The sequence below is a fragment of the Ranitomeya variabilis genome, chromosome 2 (genome assembly GCF_051348905.1).
Source record: "Ranitomeya variabilis isolate aRanVar5 chromosome 2, aRanVar5.hap1, whole genome shotgun sequence".
In the NCBI taxonomy this organism is placed as follows: Eukaryota; Metazoa; Chordata; class Amphibia; order Anura; family Dendrobatidae; genus Ranitomeya; species Ranitomeya variabilis.
Window position 1 is genome coordinate 136,371,830 of NC_135233.1, and position 25,969 is coordinate 136,397,798.

At 41.0% G+C, this 25,969-nt stretch overlaps 1 protein-coding gene across 2 annotated transcripts in view; it reads right to left on the minus strand.

Moving 5' to 3' along the window:
- Positions 1-25,969, minus strand: part of TTC27 (tetratricopeptide repeat domain 27) — a 522,480-nt gene that overhangs the window by 89,940 nt on the left and 406,571 nt on the right. For both annotated transcript variants that reach the window (XM_077283015.1, XM_077283016.1), the window contains 3 exons: positions 24,293-24,415; positions 23,905-24,132; positions 5,077-5,175 (listed from right to left, as the gene is read on the minus strand). In XM_077283015.1, the coding sequence (XP_077139130.1) occupies positions 5,077-5,175; positions 23,905-24,132; positions 24,293-24,415 (450 nt within the window). The remainder of the gene's footprint in view (positions 1-5,076; positions 5,176-23,904; positions 24,133-24,292; positions 24,416-25,969) is intronic.

Here is a 25,969-nt window from a genome sequence, read left to right on the forward strand (position 1 = left end):
TTGCTAAATCTACCTTCATACTGTGTATGTCTTTTCCTCTAAACTCACCGTCATTACATGTGGGGGGCTGCTATCATCTTTTGGGGTATTTCCCTAGAGGTAAGCCAGGTCTGTTCCTTCCTCTACCAGGGGTAATTAGTCCTCCGGCTGGCGCGTGGCATCTAGGGTTAATCAGGTATGCTCCCTGGCTACTATTAGTTGTGTGGTAGATTTAGCTCACGGTCAGCTCGAGATTCCATCACCCAGAGCTCGTCCGTTATTTTTGTGTTTTGATGTTTCCCTGCCATTGGGAATCATGACAGCTTTGTATCCGAGTGTCATCAGTGTTTGGTCAGTATGTCATCAGTGCTTTGTATCCGAGTGTCATCAGTGTTTGGCCAGTGTGTCATCAGTGCTTTGTATCCGAGTGTCATCAGTGTTTGGCCAGTGTGTCATCAGTGCTTTGTATCCGAGTGTCATCAGTGTTTGGCCAGTGTGTCATCAGTGCTTTGTATCCGAGTGTCATCAGTGTTTGGTCAGTGTGTCATCAGTGCTTTGTATCCGAGTGTCATCAGTGTTTGGCCAGTGTGTCATCAGTGTTTGGTCAGTATGTCATGAGTGCTTTGCATCCGAGTGTCATCAGTGTTTGGCCAGTGTGTCATCAGTGCTTTGTATCCGAGTGTCATCAGTGTTTGGCCAGTGTGTCATCAATGCTTTGTATCCGAGTGTCATCAGTGTTTGGCCAGTGTGTCATCAATGCTTTGTATCCGAGTGTCAGTGTTTGGTCAGTATGTCATCAGTGCTTTGTATCCGAGTGTCATCAGTGTTTGGCCAGTGTGTCATCAGTGCTTTGTATCCGAGTGTCATCAGTGTTTGGCCAGTGTGTCATCAATGCTTTGTATCCGAGTGTCATCAGTGTTTGGTCAGTGTGTCATCAATGCTTTGTATCCGAGTGTCATCAGTGTTTGGCCAGTGTGTCATCAGTGCTTTGTATCCGAGTGTCATCAGTGTTTGGCCAGTGTGTCATCAGTGTTTGGCCAGTGTGTCATCAGTGTTTGGCCAGTGTGTCATCAATACTTTGTATCCAAGTGTCATCAGTGTTTGGTCAGTGTGTCATAAGTGCCTTGTATCCGAGTGTCATCAGTGTTTGGCCACTGTGTCATCAATGCTTTGTATCCGAGTGTCATCAATGCTTTGTATCCGAGTGTCATCAGTGTTTGGCCAGTGTGTCATCAGTGCTTTGTATCCGAGTGTCACCAGTGTTTGGTCAGCGTGTCATCAGTGCTTTGTATCCGAGTGTCACCAGTGTTTGGCCAGTGTGTCATCAATGCTTTGTATCCGAGTGTCATCAGTGTTTGGTCAGTGTGCCATCAGTGCTTTGTATCCGAGTGTCATCAGTGTTTTGTATACGATTGTCATCAGTGTTTGGTCAGTGTGTCATCAGTGTTTTGTATCAGAGTGTCATCAGTGTTTGGTCAGTGTGTCATCAATGCTTGGCCAGTGCGTCATCAGTGTTTGGTCAGTATGTCATGAGTGCTTTGTATCCGAGTGTCATCAGTGTTTGGCCAGTGTGTCATCAGTGCTTTGTATCGGAGTGTCATCAGTGTTTGGCCAGTGTGTCATCAATGCTTTGTATCCGAGTGTCATCAGTGTTTGGCCAGTGTGTCATCAATGCTTTGTATCCGAGTGTCATCAGTGTTTGGTCAGTGTGTCATCAGTGTTTTGTATCAGAGTGTCATCAGTGTTTTGTATCCGAGTGTCAGTGTTTGGTCAGTGTGTCATCAGTGCTTTGTATCCGAGTGTCATCAATGTTTGGCCAGTGTGTCATCAATGTTTTGTATCAGAGCGTCATCAGTGTTTGGTCAGTGTGTCATCAGTGTTTGGTCAGTATGTCATGACTGCTTTGTATCCGAGTGTCATCAGTGTTTGGTCAGTGTGTCATCAGTGTTTTGTATCAGTGTCATCAGTGTTTTGTATCCGAGTGTCATCAGTGTTTGGTCAGTGTGTCATCAATGTTTTGTATCCAAGTGTCATCAGTGTTTGGTCAGTGTGTCATCAGTGTTTTGTATCAGTGTCATCAGTGTTTTGTATCAGAGTGTCATCAGTGTTTGGCTAGTGTGTCATCAATGTTTTGTATCCAAGTGTCATCAGTGTTTGGCCAGTGTGTCATCAATGTTTTTTATCAGAGTGTCATCGGTGTTTGGCCAGTGTGTCATCAATGTTTTGTATCAGAGTGTCATCAGTGTTTGGTCAGTGTGTCATCAGTGTTTTGTATCAGTGTCATCAGTGTTTTGTATCCGAGTGTCATCAGTGTTTGGTCAGTGTGTCATCAGTGCTTTGTATCCGAGTGTCATCAGTGTTTGGCCAGTGTGTCATCAATGTTTTGTATCAGAGCGTCATCAGTGTTTGGTCAGTATGTCATCAGTGTTTTGTATCAGAGTGTCATCAGTGTTTGGCTAGTGTGTCATCAATGTTTTGTATCCAAGTGTCATCAGTGTTTGGCCAGTGTGTCATCAATGTTTTTTATCAGAGTGTCATCGGTGTTTGGCCAGTGTGTCATCAATGTTTTGTATCAGAGTGTCATCAGTGTTTGGTCAGTGTGTCATCAGTGCTTTGTATCCGAGTGTCATCAGTGTTTGGCCAGTGTGTTATCAGTGTTTGGTCAGTATGTCATCAGTGCTTTGTATCCGAGTGTCATCAGTGTTTGGTCAGTGTGTCATTAATGGTTTGTATCCAAGTGTCATCAGTGTTTGGCCAGTGTGTCATCAATGTTTTTTATCAGAGTGTCATCAGTGTTTGGCCAGTGTGTCATCAATGTTTTGTATCAGAGTGTCATCAGTGTTTGGTCAGTGTGTCATCAGTGCTTTGTATCCGAGTGTCATCAGTGTTTGGCCAGTGTGTTATCAGTGTTTGGTCAGTATGTCATCAGTGCTTTGTATCCGAGTGTCATCAGTGTTTGGCCAGTGTGTCATCAGTGTTTTGTATCAGAGTGTCATCAGTGTTTGGTCAGTGTGTCATCAATGTTTTGTATCAGAGTGTCATCAGTGTTTTGTATCAGAGTGTCATCAGTGTTTGGTCAGTGTGTCATCAATGTTTTGTATCCGAGTGTCATCAGTGTTTGGTCAGTGTGTCATCAGTGTTTTGTATCAGAGTGTCATCAGTGTTTGGTCAGTGTGTGTCATCAGTGTTTTGCATCCGAGTGTCATCAGTGTTTCATCAGTGATTTTCAGGTATGGAAAAATAATGTAATAAATCACAAAGGTTCTCCTATCCTTTGTAATGCTTATCATGGACAGCAAGCAGACTGTACTCTGATGTCATCCATGTGCGGTCTGTGATTTTCACAGACCCAGACTTGTATTGGTAGTTTTCAATCCTGCTGCCGATAAAAATTGGACACATGAACAGCCGCATGGGCAATAAAGGGTATGTGCTCTATCAGGATACATGCAACATGGACGTTTGAGTGAGGCCGAAGTTAGAAACGCTGGTTTGCTGCCATACTCAGTCTATCTAGAAGAAATATGGACTATATACAAGTGCCAGCTGCGTTGTGATAGAGAAAATAAAGCTACTATAATGTATAAGCTGCCAATACTACTTATCTTGCTTAGTAATTATGTGCTTCTTAGTATATATTACACTGAACGCACAATTCTCAGTCCAACTGCACAGAATGTTTTGAAACCAATTACTTCGCACAGAGATGTCTCGTCTATAGCTGAAGCACAAATGCTGACTTGACTATCAGTATGGGAGCAGAATGCTGATTGTTTGGATGGAAAAATGATTATTGAAATCCTGGCAAATGTTTATACAAACCTGGCGCTTTGTAATGTGCGATATTCCTTTGTTTTGGGCTCGTGCAGAGGACCCATGACTGACAGAATTTAGATTTTTCTCCACCCTCTAGTGGGGCAGCGAGACCTATATCACTACAGCGTTTGGTCTTCACGCGCATATTTCTTTTACCTCTTATCTTATCATTTTTTGTTGTTCCTTTTAGTCTAAACAAACTTCCTTTTTATTCAAATCACCTATGAAGTCTGGATTATTGCTAGGAGCGCACATTCTCGTATCAGCTGCAATGCATTCACACAAGACTTCACAGATATTTAGTTATGGCGGAATGAAAAGAGAAATTATTTATTGAAGCAAAATTCATATTCAGAATTTCTGTTTCTTAAAGTACTCAATATTAGAATACTAGACACCATAATGTCACCTAGTATTTCAGCACTTTGTATATCAAGGAAAGATACAAAGAAACTATCATGGACATTAGACAGCCATCGGGCAAACGATTATTTGGCCAATGGCTATCTCTCCTGCCTCCCCCGTACAAACGAGAACACTTGGCTCAGCTGAATGATTCTGTTTCCACTATGAGAGAGTCGAAGAATGTTCCCCAGCCAGATCCTTCTCTGCCTTGACTATATAGATTTTCAGTCGATAAAGCCATCAACAGTGGCTTTGGGGAACACTATCAGCCCCATGTGACAGCATCCTAAAATGACTCAAATTTGCCCTGTAAGGCTTTTATTATACTAACCTACGGGCCCATGCGATGGACAGCTCAGGTTTTCATGCTCCTCTCTTCTTGCGATGCCATCCTCCTTCTCTGCTTTGTGTGGATGGCGCGTCCTACGTCATCCAGTGTTGCTTTGATCTTCTGTGTACGTGCACATCTCTCTGCCCTGCCGAGGGCAGAGCAAAGCACTGTAATGCGAATGTGCTGGCGCTTTTTGGGTTTCCCTGTGCATGCACAAAATAGTACTATGCTCTGTCATCCACAGCGCAGAGAGACGTGCGCCGGCACAGGAGCGCAAAAGGGAAAAATGTGGATGACGTAGGAGGGTAGTTTTTTACATTACGTAGGTTTTTTTTTTGCCTTACAGGGTGAATTGGAGTCATATATACAGCATTTTAGAATGCTGTCACATGGGGCTGAAAGGTGCTGGCCATGGGTTTTATGGGAAAAACCTGGTAACAGGTTCCCTTTAAGGTTTGGCAGCTCTATAGAAATTAAAAGGACATGTCAGAAGGTAAGTTTTGAATCGATCTCCACTTTAAGTACATGTAAAACGATTTACTTACATCGGGCTCTAGAGACACACAACGCTGGAACGCTCTTGCAGCACCTTCATAGCCCTGTACGGTGATATAGGCGCAACCCAATGAAAACCATACTCCAAGCTGGAAAAGTCAAAATAGGAAAAATTAATGATAAAGACATGAAGGGCATTCTAGTCAAGAATTTCTCATTCGGAGCTACATATATTTTAGACATTGGGAAATTAAATTATGATTGGAAACAGGAACAAATGTGGTAAATAATTTGTGTAGAGTGCTGTATAGTATCAATGCCAGTGAATAAATCTTGATGACGGAATACCAAAAAAGATTGAAAAAAAATGAATAAAACACAGATGATGACTTTTCCGGATGCAGAATAGTATAAAATAATATAAAATACAATGGCATTTCATATTGCAAACCGCCAGCAGGAAATTGTTGGATAGTAGGTACTTGCCACTGACATTGTGATATAATTCCCAAAAGGATTTGGGCACCAAATAACAGTAAAAAGGGTATTCCCATCTCCACAATCCTATCTCAATATGTAGTAGGTGTAATAATAATAATAATATTAGCAAATACCTCCAATTAGAAATGTAGTGTAGTTCTAACTCACTATGTCTCTTACCCCATGTGCAGGGCAGTGCAGTGGCTTATGTATCCAAGGTTACATGGTTAGTTGTTAACTATTTTCACAGTTTAAAGAATAAACGTTTGGGGTAAATTAAACGCAATTCACAGAACAACACCGGTCCGGTGATCTGGTTAGCATTGGGGTCATAAAATATAACTATATTGCCAAAGAATAAAGTAGGTTATGGTTGTTTCAGGCATCTGTTATAAAATTATGGTTACATCTTGATATCTAAATATTAGATGGTTGTATGGGATATCCTTGACATCACAGCAGATACATCTCCCTATCGGCATAATAGCACCTTGAGACCCTAATATATATTTAAAGAGACCATGACCACGTGTTTTATTTCAGTTTTTTGATGAAGTATCTCTATCTGCCGTTGTCTTGTTTGGCTGGTAACTTTATGTATAAGGAGTAAGGGACACAGACTACCAAGTCAGTTGAGAACCCTAGTTCCAGCTAGATATTTATACTGACATATCCATGTTCTTCCAAGCTATCCATATCAACACATTGTATATGTGAGAATTTCCTTCCTAGTCCTGTCAGGGTATCACAGGGATAATAGGGAGAGCCGGCGAGGAGCGGGGGCGCCACGGCGTAGGTAAATAGGGTGCCAACCTCCGCAGGCAGGTAGGGCGCATTGAGAAAGCGTAGGGTCTGGCACCACTCCGGACTTTCCTGTAGTACGCTTGCTATTCTATTGGTGATGGTCTTATCAAGTGCACAATTTTAGGTTTTAATATTTAATAAAGGTTGTTTTTATGGTACTTTTGTTAGCTGTTGGGGTGTTGTTCTGTGAATTATGGTTAGTTGTTGTCACCATGGATATCTAAGCTACTACAATGCCCTGCACATGGGGTAACCGACATAGTGAATCAGATCTATACTACATTTCTAATTAGAGGTATTTTCTAATATTATTATTCATTAAAAATCCTCATCAGAATGGTTATATACTCATTTTTGAACGTTTGTGGTCAACAAGAAAGTGAAAAAGTTTATCTTGAGTCCAGTAAGCCCCGGCCCTTTGATTGACAGCATAGGGTGCCACGTATCTGTGCAGCATGAGCTGCCAATCAAAGTGCAAAGACATGCTTACAATGCTGGGAGTGTGGGCTCATGCCACTCCGGGCACGCCTGTATGACTGAAAGATGGCACCTCTCAGGGGAAATAAGGTTCATTTTCTCCAGGTAGCCATGCTCTAAGTAAGGTATCCAGACAGCCACCTTAACGTGATTAACCTGTAGATTAACCTTATATCTGCAGGCTAATAGTATTTGAGGACATGACAGATTTCCTGGAACTGAATCTCAGCTCACCTAGCCTTATTGAGATGCTTCCCAGTGTCTCTACTCCCTCCTGCCGAAATCTCACACTGTTTACTACAATTTGTAAATTGTTATAAGTAGGGTTGAGCGAAACGGGTCGTTCATTTTCATAAGTCGCCGACTTTTGGCAAAGTCGGCGTCTCATGAAACCCGATCCGATCCCAGTGTGGGTCGGCCACGTGGAACACGAACTTGGCGCCAAAGTCGCGTTTCGAATGACGCCTTCCCCGCCATTTTTTTGAGCCAATTAATTGTGGGCAGCGTGATGACATAGGTTCCGGCTCCTGCGGCATCATAGTGCTATGTTACGTTTTCGGACGTAGTAATTTCCGGAGTCAAAAAATAACATATCGTTAAACCAGTGTTACCTGCATGCCTCATAGCTGCGGTGTAGATGTTGAGAAATGCAGTTATAATGTTTTATGTTAATGATTTCTTCCAGGATCTGGGGTGCATGGTGTGGAGCGGCCCCCAGACGCAGGGCAGCGGGGTACTCGGTACCGGGTCTCTCGGTTCTGGGAATGTCACGGTGGCCCGACCCCGTCCGTGGCCCTGCTAAGGGGCGCCCAATAAAAGGTGTAGGTGATGGTGTAGGTTGCAGTAAATGACGAGGACACAGGGTTGCAGTCTCTTTACCTCTTTACTGAAGGCTTCGGCATCTGCAATCCAGAGCACTGCTAACAGGGCTGGCTGAGACCGGCCGGTCCGAAGGCACATCCAGAGTTCCCTTTGCAGGTGGAAATCAGTAGCCTACCTTCTAGCGCCTGGGTGTTGTAGTACTTCCCTGCTGAGCACCACGGGATAGTCCTCACAACTGTCGTGTATGTTTCTGTTCTTCCTCTCCGTCCCCCAGATGATATGGATAGGACGCACCCGTATGACGGGGTAGGCCTGGAGTTATTTTATAGGGACCCTAGAGACGCCCCTCTCCCACAATTGCCTCCGTTGTCTTCATTAGGTGTAAAAGGTGAGACAGCCAACCTAAAGTTAACTGCCCGGCCGTAGTTCAAGTAATGCGTAGAGTCTATTACTTCCTCGGCGTTCCGGCTGCCGGCTACGCGCCTCAGAAGGATGTTGCCGATCTCGGGGCACGACTCCTACTGGTTCTATCGCCTTTGTGCTGTGATCTCGTTTCTCACTTCTCCACAATATACCTCGCTTCGTGTCCTTTCTTAAGATGCCACCGCAATGAAGTGCAGGCACGGTTCCGTAACGCTCTGTCCTTTCGCTAGGCCTCTGTCAGGATCCCACCCCTGACAGGGACCCCCCCGGATCTTCCCAAGTAACGCTCTTCTCTCACTAGATGTTACCTGGGCAAAACCCAGTCAGCTTCTCTCTAACTTCCTATCCAACCCCCAGTTTTACCAGAGTGTGAGGAGTGGCCTAATACATAGAACCCTTTGCTCCCCCTGGTGGCCGGAGTGTGAAGTGTAATGTGTGACTGTGATACCTGGTCAGGTGAACTCTTTTAGTGCAATCAGATGTACCATCACTCCCCTTAGCGGCAGAGCGACGTTACTGCAACGACCAGGACTCTGGGGCGCTGCAGGTGCGTGGAAGAAATCTCTGCCCCCTCTCTTAATTATAATAGCACCCCCCTCCCCTGCATGTCATACTGACCTGTGACGTGCGGTTACAGCGCTGTGATCCTGCGCACACGCCGTCCAATCGCACGGTTATGTGAACCTTTTCCACCATTCTATGGTCAGTGTCTTCATCGATCTTCTGCGCAGGTCAGTCACTGCGCAGTAACAGAGACTCACAGACGCCTGCGCAGAAGATCGATGAAGACTCTGCCCATAGAAGGGCGGATAAGGAGGTTCACATAACTGTGCGAGTGGACAGCGCATGCGCGAGCTTACAGCGCCGCAACTGCACATTACAGGTCAGTGTGACGTGCCCATCAGAGTACAGATGGACAATAACCCAAAACATACTGTAAAAGTAACCCAGGAGTTTTTCATGTAAAGAAGTGGAATATTCTGCAATGGACAAGTCAGTCACCAGATCTCAACCCCATCGAGCATGCATTTCACATGCTTAAGACAAAACTTTAGGCAGAAAGATGCATAAACAAGCAACAACTGAAGTCAGCTGTAGTAAAGGTCTGGCAATGTATCACAAATGGGAAACCAAGCGATTGTTGACATCTATGGTTTCCAGACTGCTGGCAGTCATTGCTGCAAAGGATTCTCTACAAAGTATTACACATAAATATTATATTTATTGTAGAGTCCATTTGTCCAATTACTTTTGAGCCACTGAAATGAGGAGGGTATGTAGAAAAATGGTTGCAATTCCTAAACGTTTCATAGAGTATTTTTGTTCAACCGCATTAATTAAACCTGAAAGTCTACACTTCCATTGCATCTCAGTGGCTTCATTTTCAATCAAAAATAGTCACAGCCAGAGCCCAAATCACGAAGATTCGGGTCAATGTCCAAATATTTATGGACATAACTGTACAATGATATGATGAGAGATCCAAGAGTAAGGGGAAGTGCCATGTTCAGTATTTGCAGCAGAAAAATCTGCTACAAATATCGATGTGTCAAAAACGCAGCATCAAATACATTGTGATGTTATTTGTCACAAAATCTGAAGGATTTCCTAATACCAGCAAAGCGAATGAGATTCCTGAAGTCTTATGTGCACATTGCGCATTTTTTCCTTGCAGATTTTTAGCAGATATAAGCCTGCAGCATGAAAATTCTTTCAGTGCTTTTGCTGCAGATTTCATCCAGACTTACTAATGGAAAAAAAAAAAAACGCTTCAAAAGTGCATGCAAAAACGAGTCAAAAGCACATTAAAAAATGTCAAAAGCTCAGGGATTTTATGCTGCAGTTTTCCTACCAACACATCAGTATTTGCAGAAGTAAGACAGCCAAACTTAACTCTAGACGGCTGCAGACATAAGAGGACTTAGCAGTTACTATTCTGCACATTTCTAAATGTCAGACTAAACAGAGGAGTATACCCTCTAAGATAATAATCTGTTTGCAACATAAAAAATAAATGTGGATAACAGTAACAAAAATGAAAATGCAATTCACACTAAAACGGGAGATCTGAAGTTTACAGAGACTTTCCTGAGGTCATGGCTACTGTACGTGCCAGTCAATGATTACATATCACTACGAAAAAAATGTAAACTAAGAAAACACCTTCATTGGGTTCACAGAGCGAAAATACGCTAGTGAATGAGGAGTTGTCAGGATTTATAGCAGAGAACTCAACCATGATTGCTCCGACACACTGACTGCTGGATTAAGTGGGAACCTGCTGTAGCTATTTGCTCTGAAATAGTATCCGTCATTTCCAGCAATCTGTCATTACGAGCGCTCGCAGCCGTGCATTATAAGCAGAATCTCTTCTGCGGCCAGCGCGGAGGATGTGCATAACTGATGCATTTCAGTCAGTAACTTTTACTGCTTGAAATGAGAGTTTTAAACAAAAATATTCATATTGAAAACAATATTTTATAGAAGCAAGTCTGCATATAATGGACTAACTTTCACAAAACATATTTTGTTCCTACATGCTATAATACAAAATTAAAAAAATTGGAGTCAAGAAGAATAGCTTGAAAAGCATAAAAGTAGAAAATAGACACACACAAAATTCAAATGGATATCTAGAACATGAAGGACACAGGTTAAGAGTCCAGAATACCACACTTATGAAAACACAGTAAAGTACGACCAGAGAAATCAAGTTCTTTAGGCTAATGAACCATATAGTAATGTGCGTACACCCTAAAGAGCAACTAGTCAATTGGGTCAGCCAAAGATTGATCCTCACCCATACTGGTCGCAGTGTGGAAGCGGACTGCCAGCCCCTACGCGCATTTTGCGTAGGCTTCTTTGGGGGGGGGGCGAAGTTCTATCATATATGTAACTATAAGGAAAGTCACCACTCAGACAAAAAAAATAAATGGAAGTAACTACCAACAAACAGTTAAATGACAAAAAAGCGAAGACGGTAATAAACTAACAGTAACATACCAATGTGACATAGGAATCAGTGTGAATTCATAGAACTATTTAGAACATAGAACAAATTCACTATAGTATAGTATAGTATAGGACAAAGGAAGTCTTTCCTTACAAAAACAGGTCGTCAAATCTATTTACATAACCTCTCAACATGTACAGTGACTGACAGAACACATGTGCAAGACATCTAACAAAACCTGAGTGAGACACAAGCTATTATTTCTGAATGCACTGGTTGTGTACATAGCTTTCAAATTTTACATATATTGATTTGTAGGTCTAAGGGTATATGCACACGTCAGGATTTCTTGCAGAAATTTCCTGAAGAAAACCGGAAATTTTCTGCAAGAAATCCGCATGCTTCTTTTCGCGTTTTTTTCCCGTTTTTTCCGCGGTTTTTTTAGCATTTTGCAAGCGTAATTAGCTTGCAAAATGCTAAAGTTTTCCAAGCGATCTGTAGCATCGCTTGGAAAACTGATTGACAGGTTGGTCACACTTGTCAAACAGTGCGTGACAAGTGTGACCAACTTTTTACTATAGATGCAGCCTATGCAGCATCAATAGTAAAAATATATAATGTTAAAAATAATAAAAAAAATAAAAAAAAAGGTTATACTCACCCTCTGATGGCCCCATGGCCCCCGGTCTCCTCAGCTGTTGGTTTGTGTGTAGGACCTGCGATGACGTCGCAGTCACATGACCGCGACGTCACGGTCACATGACCGCGACGTCATCGCAGGTCCTTCACACAGAGCGTCTATAGGAACGGAAGAGAGAGCATTTACCGATGAGAGGCGGGAAGACTGCGGGGGCCATCGAAGGTGAGTATATCACTATTTTTTTATTTTAATTCTTTTTTTTTTTTTTTTACCAATTACAGTTATATGAAAAAGATTGGGCACCCCTATTAATCTTAAGCTTAATGTTTTATAAAAATTGTTTTTTTTGCAACAGCTATTTCAGTTTCACATATCTAATAACTGTTGGACACAGTAATGTTTCTGCCTTGAAATGAGGTTTATTGTACTAACAGAAAATGTGCAATCTGCATTCAAACAAAATTTGACAGGTGCATAAGTATGGGCACCCTTATCATTTTCTTGTTTTAAACACTCCTACCTACTTTTTACTGACTTACTAAAGCACTTTTTTTGGTTTTGTAACCTCATTGAGCTTTGAACTTCATAGCCAGGTGTATGCAATCATGAGAAAAGCTACTTAAAGTGGCCACTTGCAAGTTGTTTTCCTGTTTGAATCTCCTCTGAAGAGTGGCATCATGGGCTCCTCAAAACAACTGTCAAATGATCTGAAAACAAAGATTATTCAACATAGTTGTTCAGGGGAAGGATACAAAAAGCTGTCTCAGACATTTAACTTGTCAATTTCCACTGTGAGGAACATAGTAAGGAAATGGAAGAACACAGGTACAGTTCTTGTTAAGGCCAGAAGTGGCAGGCCAAGAAAAACATCAGAAAGGCAGAGAAGAAGAATGGTGAGATCAGTCAAGGACAATCCTCAGACCACCTCCAGAGAGCTGCAGCATCAACATGCTGCAGATGGTGTCACTGTGCATCGGTCAACTATACAACGCACTTTGCACAAGGAGAAGCTGTATGGGAGAGTGATGCGAAAGAAGCTGTTTCTGCAAGCACGCCACAAACAGAGTCGGCTGAGGTATGCAAAAGCACATTTGGAGAAGGCAATTTCTTTTTGGAAGAAGGTCTTGTGGACTGATGAAACCAAGATTGAGTTGTTTGGTCATACAAAAAGGCGTTATGCATGGCAGCAAAAAAACAGTGCGTTGTATAGTTGACCGATGCACAGTGACACCATCTGCAGCAAGTTGATGCTGCAGCTCTCTGGAGGTGGTCTGAGGATTGTCCTTGACTGATCTCACCATTCTTCTTCTCTGCCTTTCTGATGTTTTTCTTGGCCTGCCACTTCTGGCCTTAACAAGAACTGTACCTGTGTTCTTCCATTTCCTTACTATGTTCCTCACAGTGGAAATTGACAGGTTAAATCTCTGAAACAGCTTTTTGTACCCTTCCCCTGAACAACTATGTTGAATAATCTTTGTTTTCAGATCATTTGACAGTTGTTTTGAGGAGCCCATGATGCCACTCTTCAGAGGAGATTCAAACAGGAGAACAACTTGCAAGTGGCCACTTTAAGTAGCTTTTCTCATGATTGCATACACCTGGCTATGAAGTTCAAAGCTCAATGAGGTTACAAAACCAAAAAAAGTGCTTTAGTAAGTCATTAAAAAGTAGGTAGGAGTATTTAAAACAAGAAAATGATAAGGGTGCCCATACTTATGCACCTGTCAAATTTTGTTTGAATGCAGATTGCACATTTTCTGTTAGAACAATAAACCTCATTTCAAGGCAGAAACATTACTGTGTCCAACAGTTATTAGATATATGAAACTGAAATAGCTGTTGCAAAAAAAACAATTTTTATAAAACATTAACATTAAGATTAATAGGGGTGCCCAAACGTTTTCATATAACTGTATATGGTGCCCAGTCCGTGGAGGAGAGTCTCCTCTCCTCCACCTTGGGTACCAACCACACATGATGTGCTTACTTCCCACATGGTGGGCATAGCTACATGCGGGAAGTAAGCAGATCAATGCATTCCTAGGTGTGCGGAATCCCCGCGATTCCGCAAATTTAATGAACATGTTGCTTTTTTTTCTGCGATGCGATTTTTTTGCGGAAAAAAATGCAATATTTGCACAAGATATACGGAATACACTGAAAATAATGGGAGGCATATGTAAGCGTTTTTTTTCGCTTTTTTCGCGTTTTTTATAGCGAAAAAAAGCGAAAAAAAAACGCAAAAAATCCTGAACGTGGGTACCTACCCTAAGACTGTCATTTGCCACATATTATTGTGAACTAGATAAGGGAACTGAAGGTACACTGATCAAATTTGCAGATTATGCAAAGCTAGGAGGGACAGAGAATGTTAAGGTACCTTCACACTAAGCGACGCTGCAGCGATATCGACAACGATGCCGATCGCTGCAGCGTCGTTGTGTGGTCGCTGGAGAGCTGTCACAAAGACAGCTCTCCAGCGACCAACGATGCCGAAGTCCCCGGGTAACCAGGGTAAACATCGGGTTGCTAAGCGCAGGGCCCGCTTAGTAACCCGATGTTTACCCTGGTTACCAGTGTAAATGTAAAAAAACAAACACTACATACTTACATTCGCGTCCCCCGGTGTCCGCTTCCCTGCACTGTGTAAGCGCCGGCCCTAAAGCACAGCGGTGATGTCACCGCTGTGCTTTGCTTTCCGGCCGGCACTGACACATTCAGTGCAGGAAGCTCTGAGCAGCAGCGCGGACGCCGGGGGACGTGACAGACATCAGAAGGTGAGTATGTAGTGTTTTTTTTTTACTTTTACAATGGTAACCAGGGTAAATATCGGGTTACTAAGCGCAGCCCTGCACTTAGTAACCCGATATTTACCCTGGTTACCATTGTAAAACATTGCTGGCATCGTTGCTTTTGCTGTCAAACACAACGATACACGCCGATCTGACGACCAAATAAAGTTCTGAACTTTCAGCAACGACCAGCGATATCACAGCAGGATCCAGATCGCTGCTGCGTGTCAAACACAACGATATCGCTATCCAGGACGCTGCAACGTCACGGATCGCTATCGTTATCGCTGCAAAGTCGGTTAGTGTGAAGGTACCTTTAGAGAAGACAGAGAAAGGATTTAGAAGGATCTAGATAAGATTGAACAATGGGCAGAAACTAATAGAATGGTCTTTAACGGGGAGAAATGCACAAAGGCTGCACATGAGTGTAATTATCCCCCTTTACACCTCTTTGGTCAGGCGTCATCTAGAATACTGTGTCCAGTTCTGGGCACCACATTTAAAAAAAAAATAGGTTTGAAAAACTGGAGCAAGTTCAGAGAAGAGCTACCAGGATGGTGAGCGGATTGCAAACTATGTCTGCTAGGAATGGTTAAAGGATCTGGGAACGTTTAGCTTGCAAAAAAGGCTAAGAGGAGACTTAATAGCTTTCTGTAAATATCTGAAGGGCTGTCACAGTGTAGAGGGATCATCCTTATTCTCATTTGCAAATGGAAACACGAGAAGCAATGGCATGAAACTGAAAGGGAGAAGATACAGATTAGATATTAGAAAAAACGTTTTGACAGTGAGGGTGATCAATGAGTGGAACAGACTGCCACGAGAGGTGGCGAGTTCTCCTTCAATGGAAGTCTTCAAACAGAGGATGGTCAGACATCTGTCTGAGATGGTTTAGTGAATCCTGCATTGAGCAGGGGGTTGGATCAGATGACCCAGGAGGTCCTTTCCAACTCTAACATTCTATGACTCTATCGTGATATATGAATCATGTGAATGTTTACCCAATATTGAAGGTAAACTTATGGTATTCGTAAATGGTGTCCTTGGAGAACCTGTAAATTGATGACTCAGTGACAAACAATATGTGTTTTTATCTTAAAATTGTATGATAAGAGTCTGTTATTTTAAAGGTTTGTGAGTATATGAAATGAATATTCTTTATTTAAAGGTCACAAGGTGTCCACACTATATAATCTATGGCGTGAATAGAGTACAAGTACAAGTTGGGTGCTGAATAATTCATTGGACTATTATGCTATAGTTCCACAGGAGAGTTTATTAAATTTTGTTTAAATAATAAGAAATGTCGTACTTTTCCCTTTTACCTCTCTACTGCAGTATGGAAAAAAGTAAATGGGCTGCAATCTTAAACATACCCCATAAAGAAGTGATGTGCAGTGTCTGCCTTAACACATGGACCAACACTCATTTCATATAAACCCCTTCACAACATATGATGTACATTTACGTCATTTTGATGCAGGCTCGCATGCCGAACTCGCATATTTCCCGGCAGATGATGGCTGATTTAAATCAGCCATCATGTGCCTCTAACAGCTACCCCCAGCTGATAATCCGTTAAATGTCGCTGTCAATCTCTTGACAGCGGCACTTAACACATGTTGGCAGGGGCGTCATTCCACAAGCCCATGACGAGATCGTGGGGCACCGATGTGTTGGTCCTATGGCAACGATTTATTGACGATGTGATTTTTATCTGGTCAGGGGGACCACAATCGCTTAAAAAATTTTTAACTGATATTAATAAAAATGACTTTTTAAATTTTACAGCTATAACTAGCAATGAAACTAAACTTTTTAGATTTAAAATTTTTTTTTATTGAAAACTCCACCATGCATACATGTACTTTTAGTAAACCGACAGATACTAATAGCTTCATTCCCATTGACAGCTGTCACCTCTCTAATTGGCTGTTAAATAACCTAAAAGCCAATTTATGTGACTACATCACAATGTTTCAAAACTGCAAAACTAACATTCTGAAGCAGAGGCATTATCTAAAAAAAATTTTGGAAAAAGGTTATAATTCACACCTATTGGCTACATCCAAAAGTTTAATGGAGAAAATACCACATCAGAACATGCTCATGGGAAAAACTAATAAAGATAAGGAGAATCAAGACACCATAGATTTTATTCCAATTATAACCCAATATAGTTCCAATTCAAAACTTCTTACTCAAATAGTAAGAAAACACTGGAATATATTGAAAGATGATAAAGTTCTGGGGGCACATATTCCAGCCTTCCCCCGGTTTGTCTACAAAAAACCCCGTGACCTGGGGAATATTATTGACCCGACCAAGCAACTTAGCCACCCCTTTGAGCATTCAACATTGACAACAACTGCTTCTAAAGTTTTTTTCCCTGCCGTATTTGTAGAATGTGCCAACAGACCCAAACCCGCAAGAAACTGGGAATTACTAAGGATGGCAATGAATATAAAATTAAAAACTTTATCACATGCTCCACAGAGGGTGTTATCTATATCATTAAATGCCCATGTGACAAGCTGTATGTGGGTCGCACAAAACGCCCACTGAAAGTCACAATTAGTGAGCATATTAGGAATATTAAACAGAAATTTCTCAATCACTCTCTCTCAAAACATTTTGTAGAATGCCATGGAAGTGCGGCAAAATCCATGGAAGTGATGGGTCTTGAAATCATACCTCAACATTGGAGGAGGGGTAATTTTATTAAAACCATGTCTCGTGCAGAAAGCAAATGGATATTTACCCTAGATACCTTGATCCCTAGGGAGTTAAACAGCGAAATGGAATTATTTGGTTTTTATTGACACAAGCTTATTGACATCAGACCTATACAAGGATTGTATGAAAAACATGAAAACAACAGAGAGCTTGATATTCCAAAAGGTAACTATTCATAATAGACAATAACGTTTGCCATTAAAAGTGTGAAAAAGTACATCTTTATTCTTAATTCAATACAAAACAGGCAAACAAGTGCAAATAATAAAAACAAGAAAAATACTGGACAGATCAGATAGGCAATGATACAACCTAGCAGAGGCTGGCAATCAGTAAAATGGGAGCACTTAAAATAAACGATACACACCCCCAGTTATAAATTGCTGGATTATAAAGATATACAGGTGTGTGTATACTGGAGTGTCCTCATAAACAAATGTATATAAAGGGAAAGAAGAAATAGTCATGTCAATGGATATACTCCCCAATAAATATTTGGTATGGCGGAATTGCCAAACACATTAGGAGCCATCAATAAAGTGCCAAAAGTGCATGTATATCAAAGATAAGTAAACTTCTTACTCTTAGATGCCAAAACCACTGCGCAGATGCCCCATGAATAAAGATGTACTTTTTCAAACTTTTAATGGCAAACAATATTTTCTATTATGAATAGTTACCTTTTGGAATAGCAAGCTCTCTGTTGTTTTCATGTTTTTCATAGAGCTCTTTATGAGAGTATTCACCCCTTTTTTTCCATGAATATGGTCGTTCTATATAATCAGTTCTGGTATGTTTATATAATCTATATAAGGATTGTGACTGATAGAGGGACCATCCCTGAAGAAGGAAACAGAGTTTTCCAAAACGCGTTGGTTTTTGGTCCTTTCTATCATCCATACCTCATCCAGCAGCGGCCACGTGGCATCACGTTATCCACCGTGTCACACAGGTCCTGCTCCCATTGCATACTGCTAGGATGCAGTTACCGATCAGAGTGACTGGATCCCTGCCGTCCGCTGGAGCTCCGGTCTTGTGGTTCACCACTGCACCAGAAAGGTCCTACTTCTACCACTGATCACCAGGACGGAGTTGCCTACTGAAGCACCAGCTTTTTTCCGCAGACCACTGGAGGTACCGTATTTAATGACAATTGTTTAATTCACTTTTGTGCCTTGAGCGCACTCTCCCCACTGGGCATGAACACGTCACTCACTGAAGGAAAATCCTCTTTGAGTAGCTGCCACCGGCTGGGGCATCTCTCCCAACGGACATAGACATTGAACTATTTAGCAAATGAAGGTACATGGATTAACCCCCTGTGCTGGGACTTTATATTTGATTGCATTGTGTATTATAACATTAACCTTTACTCTCTGCTGCTTTACCATACAGCACCTGGAAACATTCCAGCTGTTCATACATATAACATTTTCTCTTTCAGCACTATTGTACTGCTCTGGTCTATGATTATGATTTATTGCTTTCTTATAATCAACCATTTTTTTCCAGCTTCTCCTTGGGCAAGTTCCAATAATGTGGATAATCTTTGGTTTTGAATAAACCTGACAACTTCTTTGTCCATTTTCTCCAGCACTAATTCCTTTGTTGCTATCTGTCAGATTGACACACTATTAGTACTGGTTTACGACTATTGAAAAGCTTTTTTCCTATCACAATGTTTTTCAGCGCGAATCTATTATCAATAATATTTTAAAACACCTTTTGATTTCCCTGTGGTTGGAATCTAGATTCGCAGTTGCGATAAACAGATTCATACCAGCTTCACTTTATCTTGTAGCTTTACTATTAAACAAAGTAAAAAAATAACAGAAATGGAGAGGAGCTACAAGATTTTGTCAAGGTGGTACAGATGCCCCTCCACTGTCCATTCTATGCTCCCGATGACTCCGGATACTTGTTGGAGATGCTTAAAGGAAATAGGCACATATGTCCATATTTGGTGGGCTTGCACACCCATAAAGAAATTGGCAATTTTTGAACTTCACAACAGATTATCTATCTTGCAGATCTGACCTACAGCGGAGTTAGCTTTATTATCCATAAGTGATATATCGATATCCAAGTTTAAGAGGGGTCTTCTCAGACATTTTCTCACTGCAACCAGGAATTTGATTCCGCGACTTTGGAATCAAGAGAAATCGCCTTCACGTTCTGGATTTGTTGCGGAACTTAACGACATTTATAGAATGGAACAAATGATATGTCCTAAGTTACGGGAGATTCTGATAAGACTTTTAGCACCGGGGCTCCCTGGATTGCTTTTAGGGAAACTCCAGATATAGATTCTTGGCTGTCTGGATCATACCCACGAATAATTTGTGTGCCTTCATAATATGGTCAAAATGGATCTGGTTTGCTCCGTCCAAATAGAATTAATCATCTAGGTCTTCATCCTATGCTCCTGCTGGTTGGGGAGGCTTGGGTCTGCTCGGTGGAGAAATCTAAGTTCCATATTCCCTGTCCCACCTAACTTCTTCCCCCTCTTCCTTCTCCTATTCCTCTTTCTCCTACTTTCTACTTTTCCTCTCTATCCTATCTGAAACTCTGTTTTGCATATTTTGTTATCCATAAATAAGTATAGTTTAAGCTACTGTTGATATGTCATAAATTTTACTACATCTGATTTTATGACGCTACCAATTAATATTATTGAGTGAAAATTGACGTCTTTCCAACAATTTTATTTTTAAATCCATCAAGGCTCAAATACATTTTATGTAATTTGTTGCTGTCAAAGTTCTAGACAACACAGAACTGAAGTCTATGGGTTTAGGATACTCGAAGGCCCTCTGTATACAGTATATTAATGTCGACCACATTAGATGATGGCGGGATCAATAAACTGTCTGATGTGTACAGGGGCCTCCCAAGAAAGTCTGTCCTGTTGAATTAGAACAGCCAATCCTTCTGTTATCCATGTAGATAAGCCACTACCAGAATAGTCTAGCAGTGGCTTTATCACAGAACACAGAATCACTTGGCCAAATTAGGAGACATAGCACTCGGTTGGAAGATTATTCGCCCGACAGCAATCTAATGTGTATTTGTGCTTTTAAGCTTGCCAGTGATGTAAGGTTTATCAAAGCCAGCCATGGCAATCATACATCATTGTGCATTCCGAGGTTCAGAAGGCTGTAAGAATGGGGCTGCACATCATCTTTTTTTAGGCCACTCCATTAAAGTTCTAATTGAAATACTATTTGTCTCACTCAGTAACAAAAACCTCACCTACTGATATCTCATCAGTACTTTTTACCTTTGCCAAATCTTCTTACAATTTGATGGTAATTCATACCCTTACATAAAATGACCTCATAATTTGTCACTCACTTCATGCAATCAGAATAAATTCCAGGAGACATTGAAAGGGAAAAACAGTGTTATCCTTAGCCTACCGTGCTATGTGTGCTATTTGAAACCATGGTATAATGGGAGGCCAGTTGGTGGGATATTTTTTTTTTAAATCCAAGAGAAAGAAATTAACCAATTTATTGCATATCGCTCTCCGTCCATCCACACATAGCAGTGATGCCATTTGTTGCCTGTCACTAAATATGTCATATGTACTAAATGTCATAGAAAACATTAAAATTCATAAACCCACACTAGTGAGGATGCATTTATCCCCGTCCTCTCTCACAGAATTTCCAGTAGGAAAAAGAGTGTACATTCTGAGTCTCTTTGAAAATAGAATTTCCCAGTTGACATATGAGAAATTACATATAGCTAGGGGGTGAAAACAATTAAGATAGGAAGAGTTAACAACTAAAGTTTCCTTTGAAGCCAAGACTCACTGGTGTGAACAAACAATTAAGGTAGGGATACCTATTGTTCTCTCCATGATAAACTTCCTTTCATCAAAAAATCTACAATAGACAGTTTGGCACCAGTGGAAAGTTATGAATATTGGAGTTTGTCTAGATCCAATATTGATGAGACATGCATTTTCAACTTCAGGACTAATCGGGGAAGAGAATGTATATTTTCTCATTACTGTGACACCTGCCTATAATCCAAGTCAATAGTGGTCAAATCACTGACACCAGCTATGTCCTGTTTATTATCTATGGAAAGGTAAAATACCAATAAAAAATATGGCGGTGATCATGAATGTCTGTAATCTTCAAAGGCAAAAATATCTCATAAGTGGAGAATTTCATAAAATCATGAAGGGCTGAGAACATCCTACAACCCGACTCACATGAGGACACCAATTGGGGGGCGTGTGGGTGTAACTCAGATGCTGATAAAAGGACAAGGCGAATTATGATCATTGTTCAATTCTAAGGAAGTAGATATCAGTGTAGGCTTAATCCATATTAACCAGACATTTTCAATTGAATTGTTTCCATGCGCTAGCTGAGCCATCTCAGTGACCAGCATAGTAAGTTTCTCTGTTAATCCATTTTATTTTATGTGACTGTATATACTGTATTGTTGTGTCCCCTTTGTAAAATCTTGGGTATATTTTTATAAACACTGCCTATTGTTCCTGAATAAATATCAACTTTTCTAGTTCTTTTCCTTTTGTTCTGTTAACCACATCCTGAAGCCATATGCTACCTGTCAGGTGTCCAATTGGCCTGTATAAATGACTGGTGGTGACAGCGAGTAGTTCTTGGGTTATCGTGGGGTTAGCAGTGACTGTACCGGTGGTGTATATACATTCCATGAGTTGCAATTGGACTATTGGTGTGAACAGCAAGCGACCTCCTTCGGTAATGGGTCAATCAAGTAATTGTCCGGACAATAGGGTGCGGCAGAGAGCTGTGCATGAGCTGGAGATTACTTTTTTATCTGTTTGGCTTTGTGAAAAAAGGTAATAGTGGGGTGGTTCAGTGTTCCCATGACCGTGATCTTTGACACTAAGTGTGGTACTAAATAAGTTACGAGACCAGTAACAAATAAAAGTAGCTACTCTGTACTCTACTCTGTTTTGTTCCTCTTTTATGAAGAATTATAGTATCATTCCCATCACGAAAATGTGTGTTGTGTGCATGCCTATGGGTTTATGGGCTTTTTAAATGCTGGTGCTCTGAGATTCTTCCATATGTATTTTGTCAAAAACAGATCTATTTGTGGAAATTCTGTAGACGTCTCTTAGCCTCACCCTTGTCTCAGCCCTGGCTGAGTGTGACGAGAAACCTTTCATGAACTCAAGGACTACACGGCGTCCTCGCCATATAAAGAAACTAAAAAATTAAAAAATATAATCCTATTCAAAACGAAGAAATTTACAGTGTTGTTACAGGAGTACTAAATGAAAAAAGCACATGACTGGAGGATGGGGGAACTCTCAACTCCTGCAGTAGTTATCTATATTTATGCTGATGAAATTAGGCTAGGTTTTACCCATAGGAGTCTGCTTATGTCCTTGGTGTTTTATTGTAGGGAGGTCGGCTTCAGGCTTCATGAAGATGTGTAACTTCTTGTCTCACTATCTTTTCCTCTAAGTCTCACCAGTTTTTCTTGTTTTACTGTGCAATTCTTTGATATTTCTCTTGCCCTGTTTAAGATGATTTACCTCACACTGCATACTATATTTATCCGTAATCTTACATGCATATATGCGATCATGTAATTTTTAAAGCCTCATGCCGATTTCCATTTTGGTTGTTTAGTCTTCTGATAAGTCTTCAGTCACTTTACGGGACTATAGACTTCTGAATCCTGACAGCGTGCAGTGTGCACACTGTCAGGATTCACCAGTATTGCTGATGAATGCAGACAGTCATGTGACTGTAAGCATGTGATTTGGATACGTGCAGTCACGGTTTCTCTTCATTCATGTGCATTGAGAATATCCAGACATGTCTAGTCAGAGTGTAGCTTGAATTATGCAAATCGCAAACTTGCAATCACGCGACCGTTCACGGTTACTCGCAATACCAGCAAGTCCGAACAGCATACGCACCACATGCTGTCAGGATTTGAAAGTCTGCAGTCACATAAAGTGACTATAGACATTTATCAGATGACTATGCAACCTCTTTAATCTCCTAAGCCAAGTGAAGTGCAATCAATCAGCCATGATTCCTACAGGTCTTCTCCACAAGGGGTGACTCTTTGTGAGATGAAGGTTAGTGAATTTTATAGATGTTTGCCGGACTATAATTATATGTATATTTCAGGCCAAATAAATACAGACAAAATGAGAAATGATTTAAACAAATAGCCTGATCTACTATGTCCCAGTTATGATGATGCGGTTGGGGAGTCAGGTGGAAGTGGGGGCAAGTTTTGGCGGATTAATGTTAATTAATAGAAGCTGCTAAACAGTGGCGGTAAATAGCCTGAGCTTCGGTGGCTTGCATGAAAGATGCGATAATGGTAACGTCATCTGGGGAGGCTTGGCTGTTAAGCACAAGAATTAAGATCTTTCTTTGGTAGGGTCTCATTTTATCAGTGTAGCAAGTCAGAGCGTGCCGCCCCTGGATTTCTGTCTGCCCCTCTGGCATGTTTGGGAGGTTCGGGATATCATGGTATCCATGAATCTCAGAATTTACTTGGAATAGTATTTCACCTGACCCTTATTAGGACTGACATAGCTATCTGGTTTTATATAAAGCTGTTTCTACTAGACACCAAAATAAAGTGTTGTGAATTTCATTTTACTTGGATCATATAGTTACTGTTACGGCCATGTGCTCATGAGTGAGGGTCCATCTCATATCCTGAAGTCATGGAAATCTACAAAAACACACAGTTGGCATTTTTTCAGCTTTACCTGCAGTGGATTAATAGCAACAGATTTTTCAAAGCACTCTATACACTGCTGAAACTCGCGATTCCGCAGATGGAGAAGTCCTTTGGAGCGTTGAGCTCGAGCACTGCGATGTTTGGACAGTTCCCATGCTCTATCGTAATAATGATGGTCCCGCAGAACATCTCCAAGGAGGCAGTACAGATGTGGTGTCTCCTCTTTTTCTAATTCTTTTCTCAGAATTTCCTCAGACTAAAGAAAACATAATCACAAATGTGAGAGAAAATAAATAGGTTACTGATAAGAGAAAACCAAAGAGATAATAATGATAGAACATTTACATATAATCAATATTATTTCTCACATACTTCAACCTTAGGGTGACATTTAAAATGACCCTTTGCTTTCTCACCTTTCCGTGTAGTCCACTTCGCTCATAGCATATAACAGTATCTTCCCACATCTCCAGCTTCTCAAAAATTTGTAGAGCAGAACTGGTGCAGCCCAGTTCAAATAGTAAGCCTGCAAGTTGTCGCTATACAGAAAAAAGATGAACACATTTAATATTTAAAATGTTTATGGATAACCATTAGTCTACAGTAAGGGTGACCAAATACTAGAATATCATCTCCTAGAAGACGCTCAATAACACAGCAGTATGTAAAAGTTTAGTCACCCCTAGTCAAAATTACTGCTATTGTGAACAGTTAAGCAAGTTGAAGATGAAATGATCTCTAAAAGGCCTAAAGTTAAAGATGACACATTTTCTTTGTATTTTGTATTTTACGCAAAAGGTACTTTGTATTTTAGGCAAAAAATATATATTGCCTTATATAAACCCAGCCTTCTCTAACCTTGGGCCAAAAAACAGCAGCCATGGATTCTGCTAAGCAGCTGCTTAGCACTGCAAAAATTAAAATGGTGGAGACCTACAAAGCAGGCGAAGGCTATAAGAAGATGACAAAGCGTTTCCAAATTGGCAAAAGTTTGAGCACCCACCATGGTTAGTACCTAGCAGTACCCCATTTTCAAAGAAATATAATACAGCTTGTAAACTCCTTTTGTAGCCAGCCAAGAGCATTTCAATTCTTTTTTGAGAGATTTTCATCCATTCTTCCAGTTCTGTGAGATTCCTGGGTCGTCTTGCATGCACTTGTATTTTGAGGTCTAGCCACAGATTTTCAATGATGTTCAGATCAGGGGATTGGGAGGGTCATTGTACAACCTTTAGCTTGTGCCTTTAGAAGTAGTCTACTGTGGATTGTGACGTGTGTTTAAAATCATTATCCATTTGTTGGATCCATCCTCTTTTCAACTACAGCTTTTTAACAGATGGTGTTATGTTTGCATCAAGAATTTGTTGAAATTTCATTGAATTCATTCTTCCTTCTAACGGTGAAATGTTCCCCGTGCCATTGGCTGCACTGCAACACAACCCCAAAGCAAGATTGATCCAACCTCATGTATAATGGCTGGCAAGATGTTTTTTTCCTGAAATTCTGTGCTCTTTTTTTTCTCCACACATACCTTTGATCGTTGTGGCCAAAGAGTTCTATTTTAACCTCATCAGTCAACAGGACTTATTTCCAAGCTGCATGATGCTTCTTTAGATGTTCTTTTGCATACTTCTGACACTGAATTTTATGGTAAGGATGCAGCTGAGGTTTTCTTCTGATGACTCACCCATGAAGGTTTTATTTGTGAAGGTGTCTCTGAATAGTAGAATAATGTACCACAACTCCAGAGTCTGCTAAATCTTTCTGAAGGTTTTTTGAAGTCAAGGGGGGGTTCCGATTTGCCCCTCTAACAATCCTGCAAGCAGCTCTCACTGAAATTTTGGTCTTCCAGATCTTATCTTGACCTCCACTGTTCCTATTAACTGCTATATCTTAATACCATTTTGAACTGAAAAAAGAGCAACTTGGAAATGCTTTGATATCTTCTTATAGCCTTCTCCTGCTTTAATGGGCCTCCACCATTTTCATTTTAAGAGTGCTAGGCAGCTGCTTAGAAGAACCCATGGCTGCTGTTTTTTGGCACAAGGTTAGGGGAGGCTGGGTTTTTATAAAGCTGGGAAATTTGCATCACC